At 38.7% G+C, this 19,888-nt stretch overlaps 2 protein-coding genes across 4 annotated transcripts in view; both read left to right on the top strand.

Annotated features, from left to right (window-relative positions):
- The window catches only part of LOC131232607 (mediator of RNA polymerase II transcription subunit 15a-like), a 67,978-nt gene that overhangs the window by 3,246 nt on the left and 44,844 nt on the right, over positions 1-19,888 (top strand). The gene's annotated exons all lie outside the window — the stretch shown is intronic.
- The window catches only part of LOC131232608 (uncharacterized), a 34,186-nt gene that overhangs the window by 10,236 nt on the left and 4,062 nt on the right, over positions 1-19,888 (top strand). For 2 of the 3 annotated variants that reach the window (XM_058228957.1, XM_058228959.1), the window contains 3 exons: positions 2,538-2,661; positions 16,836-16,938; positions 18,573-18,681. In XM_058228957.1, coding sequence (XP_058084940.1) covers positions 2,538-2,661; positions 16,836-16,938; positions 18,573-18,681 — 336 coding nt within the window. The remainder of the gene's footprint in view (positions 1-2,537; positions 2,662-16,835; positions 16,939-18,572; positions 18,682-19,888) is intronic. The other variant, XM_058228958.1, reaches the window with a different exon arrangement.

The following is a 19,888-nucleotide window of genomic DNA, read 5'->3' as shown; positions in this document are numbered from 1 at the left end:
TTGTCCCATCCCAATGATGATTAGATCGCATAAATTAGAGCACATACAACACCACATGAACAATGAGTTGATAGACTCATAACTCCATTATTGCAGAAGCAACAGCTGATGCCTAGGGCACAATGATGAAGGAAGAGGTGGCTTGACCTACAATGCCACCCAGCGAAAGTGGTGCTGATCCCACATGTAGGTCTTCACCGTTAACTATGGCCAACAAGATGCATTATATAGGTGGATCAATCCTGCCGATTGCTACCATATATCAAGTTGAGTCCTTCCAATTGGGGGGGATAATGCAAGCATGAACAATCAAAATAAGTGTGTGATGAATATGTGGGCCTCAAAAACCCAACTTTCGGATGCTATGGTCCGACTGGTGGGCCTCATATGTAAAGTTATGCTTTGATACTTTTTAAGATATGAGTATCCTCGTATGGGTCTAGCTTGATTCTTTAAGGTCTTTATTTAATAAAGATTTTTAAATGGTCTTTAAAGGGGTGTTATATTATTATTGGTTTTCCATTTTGAGAGATTTGGGTCTTAGAAGATCTTTAAAAGGATATTTTAATTATGATATATTGTATTTGGGGAGATCTTGCAAGATAAGATGGTGATAAGAATAAGAGAATAAAAGGGAGAGATTTATGTTCATATGAGTAGTATTTTTTGTTCTATTCTTATTTTTGAGTATTCGAGTCTGTGTGTGTGGCGATGAAGATTAGGAGAATAAAAGAGAGAGTTTTGGGAGATAGTATTCTCTTGCAGAGGGAGAAAATCCCATAAAACCAACCCTTTGAATTATGGTGTGTGTACTCAGACAATTATCTTATTTTCTTTGCATACAGCCTGCATCACTTTCTGAGTTCTGTACTCAGATAATTATCTTAAAAACTGTAAGTGGCTTCACTGCTTTACTTAGAAGACACTATAGTTAATCTGAAGCTTTGCGTATTCTCTTGCAAGGGAGAAAACCCTATCAAATCAATCCTTTGAGTTGTGGTGTATGCTAAATGCGTTCTTCTCCTCTTATTATTTTCTTTCCATCTATCTTGCATCGAATTGTTACGAGAGCAACTTCATTAGTGGGCTTGGGTGGTTCTCTTAATCTGGGATCAAGTATTCTCTTGCAAGGGAGAAACTTATGATGTAAAACTTGAGATGCTCGAGTTTTATGAAAAATATAAGAATATCAATTAAAAAATCCAAGATTCATTAGAGAGTAGGATGGCGTGCCTGAAGAAAGAGCCACAATCTATGAAGATGCATGTGAAGAGCTAGTTGGTGGATTGATGGATGAATCTATTTATAAATCAACAGATGCACTAATTGATGAGACGTGCAACGGTTCAATGGTTAGGTTGGTAGAGGAAGAGATAAGCAACTCAAAGGTTGAGCTGGTACATTCTATAGTCCATGTCAAAGTTTATGGACATTTTTGTCCCATCCCAATGATGATTAGATCGCATAAATTAGAGCACATACAACACCACATGAACAATGAGTTGATAGACTCATAACTCCATTATTGCAGAAGCAACAGCTGATGCCTAGGGCACAATGATGAAGGAAGAGGTGGCTTGACCTACAATGCCACCCAGCGAAAGTGGTGCTGATCCCACATGTAGGTCTTCACCGTTAACTATGGCCAACAAGATGCATTATATAGGTGGATCAATCCTGCCGATTGCTACCATATATCAAGTTGAGTCCTTCCAACTGGGGGGAATAATGCAAGCATGAACAATCAAAATAAGTGTGTGATGAATATGTGGGCCTCAAAAACCCAACTTTCGGATGCTATGATCCGACTGGTGGGCCTCACATGTAAAGTTATGCTTTGATACTTTTTAAGATATGAGTATCCTCGTATGGGTCTAGCTTGATTCTTTAAGGTCTTTATTTAATAAAGATTTTTAAATGGTCTTTAAAGGGGTGTTATATTATTATTGGTTTTCCATTTTGAGAGATTTGGGTCTTAGAAGATCTTTAAAAGGATATTTTAATTATGATATATTGTATTTGGGGAGATCTTGCAAGATAAGATGGTGATAAGAATAAGAGAATAAAAGGGAGAGATTTATGTTCATGTGAGTAGTATTTTTTGTTCTATTCTTATTTTTGAGTATTCGAGTCTGTGTGTGTGGCGATGAAGATTAGGAGAATAAAAGAGAGAGTTTTGGGAGATAGTATTCTCTTGCAGAGGGAGAAAATCCCATAAAACCAACCCTTTGAATTATGGTGTGTGTACTCAGACAATTATCTTATTTTCTTTGTATACAGCCTGCATCACTTTCTGAGTTCTGTACTCAGATAATTATCTTAAAAACTGTAAGTGGCTTCACTGCTTTACTTAGAAGACACTATAGTTAATCTGAAGCTTTCCTGCATAATATGATATTGCAATTTATAAACGGTTTTTCAAAATTATCTTTTTGTAGTCAGCAGCATTCTGAGTTCTCCTCTTAACTTCTTTAAATCATCATTATGAACTAGGATAATGGGGTGATGTGTGTATTCTGTGTTCATTCTTTTTACAGTCAGATTACCTGCAGAAAACATCTATGAAGATGCTTACAATGGAGAATAAACCTCAGCGTGCTGGTGCAACTAATTCTTCGCCATCAAATTCTGCTGGTGGGATTGAAAATCCCTCAGATCCAGGTAACAACACGAAAGGTCCAAGCCGCTTTTTATCTGTTGTGATAAGTGCACAGCTATATGCCATGACAAAATTATTTTTTAATCCTGGAACAAAATTTTATTAAACAGAACCAGAAAGAGGACAGCACCAGATCCTTTCCCATGTCATCATTATCAATTACTAGCTGTTTGGCATCTCTGTTCCCAAAAGATGTAGACATATGAGTTTGTTCTAGTTAGAATGAATCATCATCATTGTTAAAGCCTTATCCCATCTAACTGGGGTCAGTGTCCTAGTTACAATGTAAGTTAAATATGGTGTATTGAGCAGTCACGTTTGTTTTGGCCCAGTTATGCGTGTCATTTGGTCACTCAGAAGGAAAAAGAGAAGATGTTAAAAAGCGATTCTTGTGGTGAGAGATTGAAGAGATGAATCATGGTACACATGCAAACGTGTGCAAGATCTGGGCAGATTGGTCTCAAAGTGTTTTTGAAAGATAACAAAATTATATTAAAAGAAGAAGATAGAAACAAAAGATAGGAGGCTGAACGGCTGAGATAGCTGCCCAGCTAATCTCCTAGAAAGAGAAGATTACAATCCTGCATATTAGCTGAAAAAGAAGCCCATTCGACTAAGAGATGGGTCACCCTTAGAATTGTAGCCTCGGCTGATTTAGAGGTATCGTTAAAGCATCTTCCATTCCTTTCTTCCCAAACAGCCCACCAAACAGCCAGGAGAGACATTCTCCAAAGCTTAGATCTTTGCTTCCCACATCTAACTCCATGCCATGCTTGAAGAAGACCATGAGCAGACTCCGGAAAGGTCCAATGAACCTTAAAACGAATTAGAAAGGCTGTCCAAAGCAGATATGTAAACTGACAGTGAATAAAGAGATGATCCACCAATTCTTCTTGCGCCATACAACATAAGCAAATATTAGTGATGATCATTCCCCTCTTTCTCAGATTATCAACTGTGAGCACCTTATCCTTGCCAACCAACCAACCAAAAACTGCAATTTTGGGAGGGACTTGGTACTTCCAACCATGATAAAAAGGATTCTCTACACTTGGAGAAGGGCTGCTTGCAAGAAGGCTATAAAGAGATTTCACGGAAAATTTACCATTTTTGTCCAGACGCCAACCTAATCTGTCCGTCGCTTGCTGATTTGGACGCTGTAAATCCGGCTGAGAATGCCCCAAAAGCCATGCTAATCCACTGATCAGGTGGGCCATACGTTGTACATTCGATACAGGATGTTAGTGTTTTTCTTTCTAACTACCCATATTTCTCGTATGAGTGTAACGACCTAATAAGTGGGTTGGCTTGATATATTGTTGTCAATAAGCATCGGAAGATAAAAAAAGAAGCCTCTAGTCAAAGTTCACCATGTTCTATAATCGTTAATCATGTTGCCATGACATTCATTAATCAATGAACTTGAGGTCCTGTTCAGTAGACACCTAAAAATGAGTTCATCTCATTTTAATTAACAGTAATTATGTAATAGAGATCTTGATCACTTATACATAATTACTGCTAACATGAACTCATTGTGTATTAGAGATCAATATCTCCAATACATGATTACTGTTAACTAAAGTGAGTTCTTTTTAGGCTACCAAATAGGGCCTTAGGCTGCATTTGGTGACAATACCAGAAGCTACTTCTGGCAGCTTCTCTTACAAAATAGAAGCTATTCTAAAGTGTAGAAAGACTTCTATTTTGAGAGGGAAACTGCAACCAATGGCACACTTTGTCTTTGTTTACATGCTTATATTTGCTAGTTGGCTCAATTCTTTCAAGTGGCATTACCTCACATACATTATAGTGCATGTGTTTCTTGACAAAGGTAATGTGGCCTCTCTCAATATGTGGTTGGAATTTGAGATGAACCTTGAAATTGGCTCTGTTCTTTGGAGTGAAAACTTAAACAGCTATAAGTTTTTCTCAAGCATCAAAGATCATTGCAATCACAATGCATATTTGTTGGTTGTTTAGAATTGATTTCAAATCTTAGCAAGCAAAAATGAATTCCACTTGTGATATAATGATGTAAATTTGTTTGCATGATATCTCTAGGACCTCATGAAGAGTAACCAATTCTTGTTATTCCCATTTCTTGAGAATTTGGATTTAACGATCTGTCAAAAACCTGATCCTTACCATACCAGATACCCATGCCTGTTGATGCGGGGGCATCTTGGTGTGGACTCCAAGGATGCACCGTATCTCCATGAGGTGGGGCCTGTGCAGAATCGGGAGTGACCACAAGATGGTGGACCCCATTGTGGGACAATGCGGACTTGGGGACCCGTGCGACACAGGGGTTTCCCACGGGGATGTCTTGCCTGGGTTTAGCTAGGAGGGCCTGCATATAGGGATAAACCGGTCCTTCCCCATCTGTTCTGGAGCTTTTGGTGCGTTGGTCGGTTGTCCACAATCATAATGGTATCAGAGCGGGAGTACAAGGATTTAGTCTCCTCACTGGGTTGGGTGGATGATGCAAGGGCATCTTGGTGTGAACTCCAAGGATGCACTGTATCTCTACGTTGGGGTGGTGTGGCCCATGAGGTGGGGCACGTGCGAAATCAGGATTGACCACGGGATGGTGGACCCCATTGTGGGACCATGCAGACTCAGGGACCCGTGCGATGGGGAGGTTGCCCACGAGGTCTCGCTTGGGTTTACTTGGGAAGACCTGGATATAGGGATAAACTGGTCCTTCCCCGTCAACTCTGGAGCTTTTGGTGCGCTGGTCGGTTGTCCGCTATCACTTGTCTTTGGATATATATCGTTCTAATTTTCTTTACTCACAGTGTTTTTAGAAGCTCCTTGTTCGTTTTGCCTTTCCTTTTAACTTTTAACCATCATTCCTCCTGATATTTGTTTATCATGATGTTGTTTGAGTTCCATAATCACATGTAACTTAAAAACCATGAGTGGCTTCATAATCATCATCGTCATCATCGTCATCATCATCATCTAAGCTTTATCCCAACTAATTTGGGTTAGCTACATGAATCCTGCTCCGCCATTCCACTCTATCGAGGGCCATAACTTTAGTCATCAAGTCTTTTCTTACTATCTCCACCAATGTCTTTTTGGGCCTTCCTGTTACCCTTTAAAAGCCTTCAACTTGCACCAACTCAAAGCTTGAAGGACTTTGTTCCTACCTCCCTACATCCTTCGAGTGTCTTCTGGCATTACAAAGGCCCCCTTAAAGTCGCAACCTTCGCTTGGCTTGTGGGGAAATGGCTGGTCTTGATGATAGATAATCTCCAAAAGAGGGGTCTTATTTTCCCTAACGTTTGTATGCTTTGCCCGAATGACATGGAATCTATGGACCATCTATTCTTGCATTGTATCATGTCCTCAAATGTGTGGTCAGGAGCTCTCCAGCTTGTAGGGGTCCTTTGAGTAATGCCTTTATTGATAGCCTTCTTTTCTCCTGGCATGCAACTGTTGGTGGGAGGCTGGGTAAGCGGAAATGGAGAATCTTGCTTCTCGCGGTCCTTAAGAAACAATAGGTGCTTCCACGATAGAAGCCTCTCGTCTTCAGGGGTCTTTAATCGGGAGTTGAAGTAGATTGGAGAAGAAATCAGTCGGAGTGGAAGAGGATGTGTATAAAGAGAGAGAAGAGAAAAGATGGCTAGGGCAAAAGGTTGTGTTCCATTCTCTACACAACCTTCATATTATATGTATATATGAATGTATGTATGTATGTATGTCTTTTTGTGTATGTGTGTGTATGTGTGTGTGTGTGTGTGTTGCTCTAGTAGAGCATACAAAGAACATATACGCATGCACCCAACTATAGACAAAGTTACATATATATATATATATATATATATATATATATATATATATCTCAATACTCCCCCTCAAGTTATAACATAGATATCAATCATGCCCAACTTATGCATTAGATGCAAGGAATTTAGTGAACATATCAACTAGTTGCTCCATAGAACGAATGAATGGAGTTGCAATTACTTTAGCAGCCACCTTTTCACAGATGAAGTGACAGTCTATCACAGTATGTTTGGTGCATTCATGAAACATAGGGTTGCTAGCAGTGTTCGAAATATCGGTATCACACAATGTATCGCACCCTTGGGATACAGATACGTATCGGTTATTGCATGGGATATATCGTTTGTATCGCATAATTTATCGCACTTTTGGGAAACATGGGGAAACATTAAGATAATTGTTGATTTTTTCAATGAAACTTCAGGGATTATTTTAAAAGACCCTAATACACACTTTTAAATCATAAAATCTGAAAAAAGAAATGGTCATAATAGGTTTCCTTTGTATATTGTACTAAGATATGCGCTGTGCGATTGAACTATGACAACTATATTCAGTATCCACCCCATCCGTCCGTTTTTTCATATCATTTTAGGACATTATTCAAAAAAAAATGAAGCAGATCCAATAATCAAGTGGACCGTACCATAGGAAACAATGATGATTGACCATTAGTGGGCCACAAAAGGTTAGATCAAGCTGATAATTGTTTTTTCTCTTCATTCAAACTTACGTGAAGTTATCAATAAATTAAGTGCCTAATAAAATATAGGGAAAATCAAGGTGCACCCTAAAAAGTTTTTAATGGTACTGTGTTCAACCACCATTGTTTCCTTGAGTATAGTTCACTTGAGACGAAAAATAAGATAGATCTAACGATCAAGTGGACCACACTGAAAAAAGTAATGGGGGATTAAACGTCTGCCATTGAAACCCTTTAGGGGTTCACGGAATTTTTGGATCAATATAAAATTTGTTTTTCCTCTTAATTCATGTCTTTGTGACTTCATGAACAGATTGGATGGAAAATAAACGTTATGGTGGGCCCTACAAAATGACTCTTGCATTTAATCCCAATGACATTTAATGCTTAGTGCATTTTAATGCAACCAAGCTTATTATTTGGTGTGGTCCACTTGAGCGTTGGATATGCCTCATTTTCGTACTTATACCTTAAAATAATATGAGAAAAGGGATTAACGGTTTGGATGTACAGATGCATTACGGTGGGCCCGACCACAGACCTGCCCGTTCGGAGCTAGGGACGGGCGGGGGTAGTACGCAATCCGCGTCCTCGTGTGGTACACCAGCCAATCCGCTTCCTTTTGGATTAGATTTAATATTATATGGCCCCACAATAATATATTTATTATATCCACACCGTTCAACCATTTGGAGAGATTATTTTAGATCATGAGCCAAAAAATAATTAATATCCAAAGCTCAAGTGGACCACACCACAAATAGCTGTGGGACAGTGATTCTCACTGTTAAAACATTCGTACGGCCCACCGTGACTTTTATTTTCCATCCAATCTGTTCACGAGGTCACACAGAGCTGGTTGAAGAGGAAAAATAAATATCATATTTATCCAAAACTTCTCTGACCTCAAAAGGGTTTCAATGGTAGACGTTCAATCTCCCACTATTGTCTGTTGTTTGGGGTGTGGTCCATTGGTTCTTTGGATCTGTCTTATTTTTCGGCTCAAGCCTTACGACGAGCTCGCCAAATGGAAGAACGGTTTGGATATAACGCATGCCTTATGATGGGACCCACAGCACTTGAAGACGTCAACACTCGGTGGTGTACGGTACACCACCCGACCCAAAATCACTAAAAGAGGGCTCGGACGCCCTTGTTTTTCGACGCAGCGAGGGTTCCGGCCTTCCGGAACCCTAAAATCTCGCCCAAATCCAGGAATTTTCATATCTCACGATGATTTCTTGACATTTCGGAGAGGATTTCTCCGGATTTCCCTTGGATTTCTTCGGACGTCGATAGATTTCTCTCCTGTGACCCGGAAATGTCGACCACGGCCTGATTCCTTGCCGGAATCTCCAAGAAAGGGGGAAGTTGAAGAAAATTTACAGAAAATCTTACTTACCTGTCGAGTGGCCCACCTCCAGCCAGGTACGCTCCGATTTCTTTTTCTTTTTTTTCTAATTCAATTTTTTTTTTTAATTCTCCACAAGCCGGATCCGATTTTCTGTCCGTGCATGTCTCCGACGATAATGGAGAGGAAATCTCGCCATATTGTCGATATATCGTGCGATATCGACGATATATCGGCCGATATTGGGATTTTGAATTTTTTGGTATCTTCCGGTGGTTATCGGGGGTGTATCGTCTCGCAGTGGTGCGATACCGATAATATTGGCCGATATATCGGCCGATAGTATCGATATTTCGAACACTGGTTGCTAGCAATATGAATCACAACTTTATTGTCATAGTACAAAAGAATGGGCCAGAAGGAGGGTAACCAAGCTCTTGAAACAAGGTGCGAAGCCACATAAGTTTGTATGTGGCGTTGCTCTATATTCAGCCTCTGCAATGGACCGAGCAACCACTAACTACTTTTTACTCTTCCAAGTGGCCAGTTGCCACCCACAAAGGTGCAATAGTCAGGTGTAGATTGCCGATCATGAAGACTATCGACGGTTCGACACAGTCAACATTAGAGTAACAAGAGAGATGAAGATGGCAATGATGTTGAAATCGTAAGCCCCGACTAGGAACTAATTTGAGATAACAAAGGATCGAATACATGGAAGAAAGATAGGCCATACGAGGAGCATGCATAAACTGACTAATGATGCCAACCGCAAATGACAGGTTAGGCCATGTAATAGTCAAATAAATGAGACGACCAACTAAGGACGATACATGCCAGGATCAAATAAAATATTGGCATCATCAAGACAGTTTCTAAGCAACATCCATAGGAGTGGCAATAGGTCGACACCTAGGCATATCGACTTGAGACGAGATTGAGGGCATATTTTCGCTGCGATAGAACAATTCTAGACTTCAATATAACAACTTCAATACCAAAAAAGTAATGAAGCATACCCAAATCTTAATTGCAAATCGCATATGAAGAAAGGATTTGAGAGCAGTAATGCTCGCAACATCATCACCAGTTAAAACAATGTCATTTACATGGACTAGTAAAACCATAATCCCAGTAATACATTGACAGATGAAGAGAGAGTGATCCAAATGGTTGTGAACAAAGCCAAAGTCTAACAATGTGTGGTTAAACTTATCAAACCAAGCTCGATGTGATTACTTAAGACCATAGATAGCCTTCTCGAGATGACAAACCTGATGTGAGCCATTGGTCAGAGAAAAACCAAGTGGTTGATCCATATACACTTCCTCAACAAACTCACTATGAAGAAAAGCGTTCTTCACATCCATCTGGAATAACAACCAAGATAGATTTGCAGCTAACGAGATGATCACACTAACTGAATTAAGCTTAGTTACAAGGGAGAAGGTCTAGAAGTAGTCCACACCATGAGTTTGAGTATAGCCCTTGGCGACTAATCGGGCCTTATACCGGTCAATTGATCCATTTAGAAGATAATAATATAAACCCGGAAGCACCCAACCGTCTGCTTACCCTTAGGTAAGGGAACTAACTCCCATGTATTCTGTTCAAGTACCTGCATTTTTCCCATCATAGCTTGCCTCTAGCTAGGACTACTAAGGGCCTCCTTGAGAGTGCGAGGAATAGACCAAGAGAAGACCTAGGAAGCAAAAGACCTGAAAGAAGGAGACAAGCATCAAAAGGAAACGTAATGATGGATAGGATAGCAAGTACATGAATGACTAGGTTTACGTAAAGCAATAGGGAGATCGTCAGAAGATAAAGGGATAGTACCTAGATCTCCATTAGAAGTGGACGGAATGATGAAATGCTAATTAATAGGGGATTTCTTTTGTCACTGGTACACACGTAATGGCTTAAGAGGTTCAGAAGGATGTGCATCTTCATCAAGAGAGGGGACCGAAAGAGGTATAGGTGGATTTAACAAAGTTTCCCTCTAATTGGTAAGATGATTATGTAGCAAATGTCCTTCAGATGAGAAGTAGAGAATATCCTCAAAGAATGTGATATCCACTAACACATACTTTTGCGAGTCAAGGGCTTATAGCACTTATACCCCTTCAGGGATAGTGAATATCCTAGGAAAAACACAATTTTCAGACCGAGAAATTAGCTTGTTAGTAGTAGTACCATCAAGTTTATGAACAAAACAAGTACAATAAAAAAACCCTATGAGACAAAGAAAGGCTTTATCATGAGGATGTAAAAGTTCAAAGGAAGACTTATTATGTAAAACCCTGGATGAAATATGATTAATAAGAAAACCAACAATCAGTAAAGCATCATTCCAAAAACGTTTCGAAACATTCATACCAAGGAGAAGTGCACGTGTAACTTCAAGAAGATAATGATTCCTCCTTTCGGTAACACTATTTTGTTGAGGGGTCCTTGGAAAAGAAGTCTGAGATAAAATACCATAATCCTACAAAAAAGGACAAGAAAGCTTTCGACTTTTATTCATCCCCATTGTCAGAACGAAGAAATTTAATGGGGTATTGAAATTGAGCAACGACTTCATTGTAAAAGGCCTTGAACATGTAAAAAACTTCATGTTTGAATTTTATAAGGTAAATCCATGTCATGCGAGAATGATTATCAATGGAAGACATGAAGTATTTATAACCTCGGATAGAGTCAACAAGCCTAGGGCCCCAAAACATCAGGGTAAATCAATTCGAAAGTCTAAACTTCCTTACAGTCCAGCTGCAAGGAAACATGGCTCTATGATGCTTAGAGAATTCACAAGTATCACAACATAATGGTTTAACAATAGAAATAGAAGGAAAAACAAGTCTCAGTCTTAATAAAGATGGATGCCCTAAACAACAATGCCATCTGGATGCAAACTCCCTATTTACTGATAAAGTACCCATCAGACTAGTAGGGGCATCATCAAGAAAATAAATCTCGCCACATTCACTGCCCCCACCAATCGTCCGCTTCATCTAGAGAACCTAAAATACACAATGAGAAGGAAATAATGTTATGGAATAATGTAATGATTTAGTAAGGGAACTAACGGACAATATATTTAATGGAAAATAATGAACGTGAACAACAAAAGATGGCTGCATGCTGGGAGAAAGGGTAATGGAATCTATCCCAAAGATAGGAGCGTGATTATCATCAGCAACTGTAACAAAACCAAATTGACTAATAGGTTCATAAGATTGGAAAAGATGAGGCTTATCAGTCATATGAGATGTGGCTCTAGAGTTGATGAACCAGGAGGGAGATGAGGACCTATGGAGTGCAATACCTGACTGAGCTAAGGTAGCATTGGAAGAAGGGATTGGGTCACAAGAATGGCGGTGCAGTAAGGCATCATATGCTTCTTGAGTGATGGTAATTGAATCACCTGAAGTCGACATCTAATGGGGTAATGTTGAATGTACTTGACGAGATTTCTTAGAACCAGACGATATGACACCAGCCATATAAGCACCTACCCATGAACGACGACCAACAATATCCCAACATCGATCAACTGTATGATTAGTGCCACCTCAATGAGAGCAAGTATGAGGAGTTTCATCACGACCACATCCACGACTATTAAAAATGCGGTTACCACGACAATCTCTGTCAAGAGCTCGACCTCTGGATCTGCTGCCATAACCAGGAGGACGACTAGTACTTGGGTTGCTCCAACTTGAAACCCGAGAACTGGAACTAGAAGGATGATTACTGGCTATGAATGCCGATCTATCATCAACAAAAGGTGCAACAGAAGACGAGGCGGTTACTCTCTGAACAAGTTCAGAGAGCAGACAACCGGCAAAGAGGGGAAGGGCTCCGTAGGTAGGATTCGACGACAAACACTGATATTTTGAATTGAGTCCAGAGGGAAACTGCATGATCCGAGTCTCTTCACGTTGTTGTCGGATGAGTTCATGATCTTGAGTACAATGAGATGGGAGAGGATAATACATATCTAGCTCATCTCACATACCACGTAAGATAGTGAAGTACTCCAAGCTTCTAGATTCTTGTTGAAACTTACATATGTCTGAAATCGACTTGGACACCCTGGATATGTTGCGATCCTCAGAATACATGTCTTGGATAGTATCCTATATCTTCTTAGCCGACGTTAAAAACATAACAGAATTGCTAACGATGCTCTACATATTGTTTAGAAGGCAAGCCACAACTTGGTAATTTTCCTTATTCCAGGTTTTAAATCCCTCAGCGGTTGAATCTGGAGGGTCATCCAAGATATAAGAAAGTCTCTCCCTTCCTCCCAAAAAGAGCCTGATGGATTGGGCCTATTGCAAGTAATTGTTCTTATTTAACTTGATAGTTGTAATCAAGGTGTGAGCATTGGAAGGCCCCATAAGAGCTCTAGTAGAGAGCTTATCTTCCATACTAAATCGAAAGAGAAGACGGACAATGACTAGATATATTAAAACACAACAATTATCCGAATCACACCAAAATTGTAGATACACTGACTTTCAGTGTATAGCCGATAGCCCACACAACTCGAAAATTAGAAATTCCATATGACAAACCCAACACTTAAGAGGAAGAGCCAAAAACATGCCTAAAATGATGTTGAACACCAACCCTTGGCTAAGTTCGCATGAAAAAGGGGGGGAGGGGGAATGGATTGGGCAAAAACGTAACATCATAACATGAACCACACACCAATCTCCCCTAAAAAACACAGAAAAGCCATTCTATGCAAAAAACTCATAGGGATAGTCAATAATGGTCAAACTGACCAACCCCCTTTTGACCTTCCTCAAAAAACTCATCTGATTGGTAGAAACCTCAGAAAAACTCGAAATGGGCCATTTTTGAAAAATACCTTGGGGACTTAAGAACTCACCTCAATCGTACTAAAAAATTTCCACAAAAATCACCACAAACCTTCTAAGATCAACATCAACCAAACCATATATTTCATTTGCTAGATGACTGTATGGATAGTACAAATGCTAATGTCGGCCATACAGTAGTTGACGTCAGCAGAGTGTGACAACTACAAGCAAAAAGACAAGATGAATCCTTACTTTGATATCAAGTTGAAGTAGATTGGAGAAGAAATCAGTAGAATTAGTGGAAGAGGAAGTGTAGAGAGAGAGAGAGAGAGAGAGAGAGAGAGAGAGAGAGAGAGATGGCTAGGGCAAAAGGTTGTGTTCCATTCTCTATACAACTGTCATATTATTCATATATATGTACATATGGTGCTCTAGCACAGAATTCAGAAAACATGTACACATGCACTCAACTATAGACAAAGTTATATATATATATATATATATATATATATATATATATATGGCCCCTTCTCCTTTGTCGTGATTGGGCTCCCCGACTTTTTCGGCTTTCAGTTTTTGATCTGTCTTTGGGTTCTCCAGCTTGTAGGCTTCTAGTTTCTGTAGGTTTCTTAGCTTTCTAGGTTTTTTCTTCTTTTTCTTTTTTTGGCTCTCCAGCCTTTGTATGTAAGTTTCTCCTAGGTTTTCTGTTTCTTTTCTATTTTTGTTCTTTTCCATTTTTTGGCTTCGGCCCAATAAAGTTTATCTTAAAAAAAAAAAAAAAAAACTCACGCCAACTCACATCTTCTAATAGGTACAGTTCTTGGCCTCCATTGCACATGGCCAGACCATCTAAGTCTATTTACCCTCATCTGATTACCCATTGGACCAATTCGTTGGTTTTAGTCAACATATGTAACAGACTATTACGTAGCATCCCTAGGAGTTTTGTGCTTTCATTGCCGGTCCTAAGCCCAGTGAAGCAGGGTTGTGTCAAGTTGGCAGCCAGCATGAAACTTCTGTCATAACTGACAATGTGGGTGGCTTAAAAAAAACTTTGAGAAATTTGTAAGCGACTTCAATGCTTTATTTAGAACTCACTATGGTCAATCTGAATCTTTGATGCATGGTGTGATGCTCCAATTTATTCATGGTTGCCCCATCTTCAAATTGCTTAAAAGTATATTTTATGGTCATCAGCATTCATAGTTCCTTAACTTCTATATTTTATGGTCATCAGTACCGGATCCTTTCCCATGTCATTATTATCAAATACTGGGTTGTTATGGTGGTGTTATTCTTCTCCAGGGTCATCATTTCTGAAATCTCCGTCCTCAAAAGATGTAGACAAACAAGCTTGTCCTATTTACAATGGGTGAAGTTAAACATCGTATATAGAATCAATTCGTCTGTTTTCTTTCCGGCTTATCGGTATATTTGGTCATGATTGCATACCATCTTATACAGCAATATGCAGCTTGTGTTGGACATCAGTATCATGAAATGGTAGGTCCAAATATGAACATCAACTGGCATCAGTGTTCGAAGTATCGGTATCGCTACAAGTTTTGCTGGCCAGGGATATAGAAACAACATCGATGTCGCCGATAATATCGCTGATAACCGGAAATGTGGGGAAACATGGGAAAAACGGTAGAATTTTCAACAAAACTTTTGGAGATGTTAAAATGTACATATTTGTGTATTTAGAAAAAAAAAATAATTTTAAAATGCATACACAACAAGTTTCCATTTAATGGGGCCTTAAAAGCATGTATTGTTGTAAGAAATCGGTTCAACCATCCCATCCAACCTATTTAATCATCCAACCTTCCATCCAAACATTCATCGATATTACAAAATATCAACAACACATGATATTTCACCAAGAAATCATCAACAATTGGAAAGGAAGCGAAAGATTGTGGTCTCAATATCGCGCATGTTGCGATATCGATAAGATCGAGATATTATCAATATTATTAATGACAAATTGAACACTACATACAACCATGTGCCCATGAAAAAAAATTTGAAATTTTTTTTTTTCCTAATAAACAAAATTTTGATGATATCAATATGTTGCCAATATTATTGAAATATCGTCGATACACTTATGATACAAGCATTACCGTCGAAAATATTGGCGATACATTGGCGACATTGATGCATTGGCAATACAAGTGACACCTAGAATTTACATAGTTGAAAATATTGGCGATTATATTAGCAATATTGATATGTTGGCAATACCTAGCGATGCATTGCTAATACCTGGAATTTCTGATACTACCAGCATTATTAGTATTGCTACCGGTGTTATCGGTGTCGCTGAGCTGGAGATAAAGATAATATCGGAGATAATTTGAACGCGTCTGGCATAAAGATCAGTCTAGTCTGCTCATCAGGTGGGCTAAACCGTTTGACAACTGATGGTCTGACTCAACATACTAGTGTTGCCCACCAATTCATTGGATCATCTTGATTTACAAGAAGAGTGATCTTCATGGTGGTGACTATCTTTTTTCTGATTTCCTACACAAGTAACATGTTGGTGGGAAAGATGGCACAGCACCATAAGCTTTGGTAGTGGTGACTGTTAAGTGATTGGCACCTCCGCCTTGTTACAATGTGATATGTAGCTCAAGTGGGCCACCTATGATCACCAAAGGTTGTTTGACAGGAGAAACCATTGTAGATTGCATATGATACAAAAATAACTCTGATTTGATCATCTGCTAAAGTTAACAGCATTCAATACATTGGGGAAGGCTACGTTTGATTGTGTATTAGCAAAATATGAGTCTGAAGGCAGGGTCAGAAGGGGTAGAAGTAGAACGGATCGTATTATCCATTTTGTAGTCCTTATTTGATTTGAATGGCTTTGATCTATTGATCCAGCCCATCCTGGTGATATTGAGGCCATGTGATGGACCCTCCTGGTGGGGCATAAGCAGTTCACCAACAGCCACTGTGGACCCTGAGTGGTTGTAGATGTCCCTGGGACCTGCAGATGTGAGTTGACTAAGAAGAATTATAAGAAAGGCTCATTGATGGAGAGCCTCATAGCACATGGCTTCACCTTGTAAATTACCTAAATGCCCTTTCTGTTAAAAAAACCCTTGCCAAAGCTTTTGGTAATTTGAAATATTAATTGCATGCATAAATGTTGCCCATGAAAAGTGTAGTTATATCTACTATTGTCTATCCCTACCATGCATAAGGAGAGAAGTCAGGTGTAAAAATCTACATGCAATCAGTTCTTCAAGTTGCTTAAAATATGTGCATTATTAGAGAACACAGGAAGGTGTTTTTAAATTGTAGTATGGGGCACTTGTTTCCAGTGATGAAATTTTAATGCAAATGAAAATTCTCTCTAAAAGGAATTTTATATGTAAGGTTCGTTTGTATAGGAAGTCTTGATTTTTTGTGCTTCTTTCGATTTTGCCTGAGTAAAGTTTCCAGCAATGAAATTTTGACTCAAATGAAAATTCCCAGATATGGGAATGCCTGCTGCTCAAGGAGTATCCAACGGCATTGTCAGTAATGATCTGCAGGCCCTTTTTTTTCCCAATGCTCGACAGAAGATCATTAATAAGATGTGAGTATTTATTTCACTTTTTTCTTTTACCGACCTTTCATTGCCTGCCTGCTGTTTCAATATAATGGAACAAAGAAGAACGCCGTTCGTTCTTTGACTAGCTGCATTTTAGTTGAATGGAATTCATTGATCTTCTCCTCATTGCAAAGACATATACAAGTTCCAGTGCCTTGTCTGGTGCGCGCCATCAACCGTAGGCCATTGCCTGGGAATTAGGTTGATTGGAGGATCCCAATTGTCTGGCCAGGATGATTTTAGGAGATAAACATTATATGATGTGTACCTTTGGCATTGTCCATCCATCCTTCAGAATTGTGCATCCTAACTTTTGGCATTGCTTTCTTGAATTCCACTATCAACCTATTATCATCTACTTCAATTTTTTATTCTGTGAATGCATGTGTGCATGCGATGGATGAATGCTTCTGTCTACCCTGTTTTGGCAGATGTTACTTACTTTCAATGAATAACCCTATGCCCTAATCGGATAGAGTGGGTTGATTCATGGTTCTCAAACACCTAATTCGCTGCAATAAACTCACAATATGAGTAGAAATTTTGGGTTCGGATGGTGTTTCTGCGAATTGAATGATTAAGACTTTCCTGACTCAGAGATTTGAGTGTGCAAACTTAGCAAATTGATGCCATAAATTGAATTCTCGGGTGTAATCAGTGATTTGAATATCGGTATCAATGCACATACCTCACCTTTGGGCTTTGGGATACAGGAACACGTCGGTATCGCATGGAAATATTGCATCTATCGGGTAATGTATCGCTGTTTGAGAGAAACATTGGGAAATGATGGAATTTTTCAATAAAACTTTAGGATATGTTGAAAGAGACATGATTAACACACTTAGAACTCAAAAAAGTCACCAAAAAAAAAAAGAAAAGAAAAGAAAAACTAGTATGCACAACAAGTTTTATTTGTATACAGTCCTGAACTATGCATTGTTTGATAGAAGTGATGCAATTATATACAAAATGAGTTCTTAAAAAAAAAAGAAGAAGAAGAAGAAAAAAGGAAAGAAAAGGAATGTATCGCTGTTTGAGAGAAACATTGGGGAATGTATCGCTGATACATATTGCAATGTTGCAGTGTATCACATGTATCGATGGTTTAGGGGAATTGTATGAAAGGTTTTTGGCAAAATATCACAATGTATTGATATATCGTCAATACATTGCGATATTTTGTGCGTGCTGGGAATTTAATAACTCCTCTTTTACAACATATCAGCCACATGCGATGTCGATAGTATCGGCTGATATATTATCAATATTTAAATCACTGGGTGTAATGAGTTCTTATTTCTCATAGATGACTACATTGGTTGATCCCTTGATCCCCTCAAGGAAAGCACCTAAAGGTGGCATTTGAGAGATACAATGATGGATGATCTTTGGATTCGAAGCAAATTGAGTGGTCACAAAAATGTAATGAGGGCAAGAGCACCTCATAGTTAGTTAGACCATTCTTCCTTATAACTTGAGTATGCTAGAGCTCTTTCTTCCCTGTTTCTTTTCTCATACTAACTTTGATTTACCTTGACTATAGGTCACATTGTCTTGCTGATTTGGTTACTTATGCTGTAATGTGGTTTCTAATTCTTCCTATTTCACATGTATAGAATGGTGATGTTAAAGCACTTACCAATATCTGGACCCCAGGGATTACTTGAGCTTGAAAAAATCGTTGTAAGATTTGAGGAAAAGATTTATATTAATGCCAAGAGCCAGGTAACTTTGTTTTCTGTATCTAGTTTATTCAGCATGTGGAAAGTTGGGTTGTTCCTATCAACCTTTTCATTTCCTTGATTTTCTACAGAATGCAAAGTCAATCTATAATGCAGTCAATAACTGTCAATGCATTTGGAACAAATTTTTATTTGAATTATGTAAGCTGCAAAACAATTTGTAGGGAATCACTTGTGTCAACAAGCAACAACAACAAAAAACCTCCAATCGGCGATGTTTGATAATCGTAAGGATGTTGATATGGCATTCCTAAGTCAATAAACTTCAGTCTTTGGTTGTGCTAGGTCAATTCTTTCAAGCAATATTACCTCACAAGCATTATAATGCATGTGTACTTCTGTGAGAAAGGCAATGTGGAGAGTGAGAGTTTAAACAACTATAATGTTTTTCCCAAGCTTGAGAGATTATCAAACACATGAAACATTATATTTTTAATGGGGAAGAGGACGGGATCAGATCGGTGGTGCAAAGGACTTCTATGTAAGTCATGAAAAGCACTGTTTTATGTATTGGTGTCACACCACATATCGCACCCTTGGGATATGGAAACATACTGGGAAACACCAAGAAATATTAAAACTTAAGGAGATGTTAAAAGACACATGATTACATGCGTAAAACTTAAACATTGTCAAACAATAACTATACATGATAGTTTTCCATTGTTTAGTGGACACAACTGTGTTGTCGTCCATAAGCGATGTAATTATATCCAAATAATTAATATTCTTTAAGAACATAAATATGCGATGTCTCCACTATTTATTACGTAGTGATTAAAAAGATTTTTTCTTTTTTCTTTTTTCAATTTTTTTTTCAAAAAATATTTTTCATTAATAAATATGTTGTTAATTCATTAACTTTTTAAGTAAAAACATTCAGTTGTTTATTCTCAACTATATGTAATGCGGTAGCTATTTACACTTTAGCCACACAATGTCCTCGGTGAATTGTTAACTTTGGGTTTAAAGGGACACTGAAGGGATTTGGAACAGGGGCATTCAACTGGGAGCATTTTTGCCCCCTCCTCCCTCCCTCTGTTAGGAGCCCTTTCTGATTTGTGTTCTTTGCGAGGAGGATTGCAGGATGATCTCTCACCATCAATTTTTTCTTTTGTTTCGTTTCAATAAAATGTACTTGCCATTAAAAAAAGATAGAAAAAAATCTTGAGGCATCCATCAAATAGCGG

Source organism: Magnolia sinica, chromosome 18 (genome assembly GCF_029962835.1).
Source record: "Magnolia sinica isolate HGM2019 chromosome 18, MsV1, whole genome shotgun sequence".
Classification (NCBI taxonomy): Eukaryota; Viridiplantae; Streptophyta; class Magnoliopsida; order Magnoliales; family Magnoliaceae; genus Magnolia; species Magnolia sinica.
Note: the sequence above shows the minus strand (reverse complement) of the source record. Positions and strands in the feature narration are given on the sequence as shown.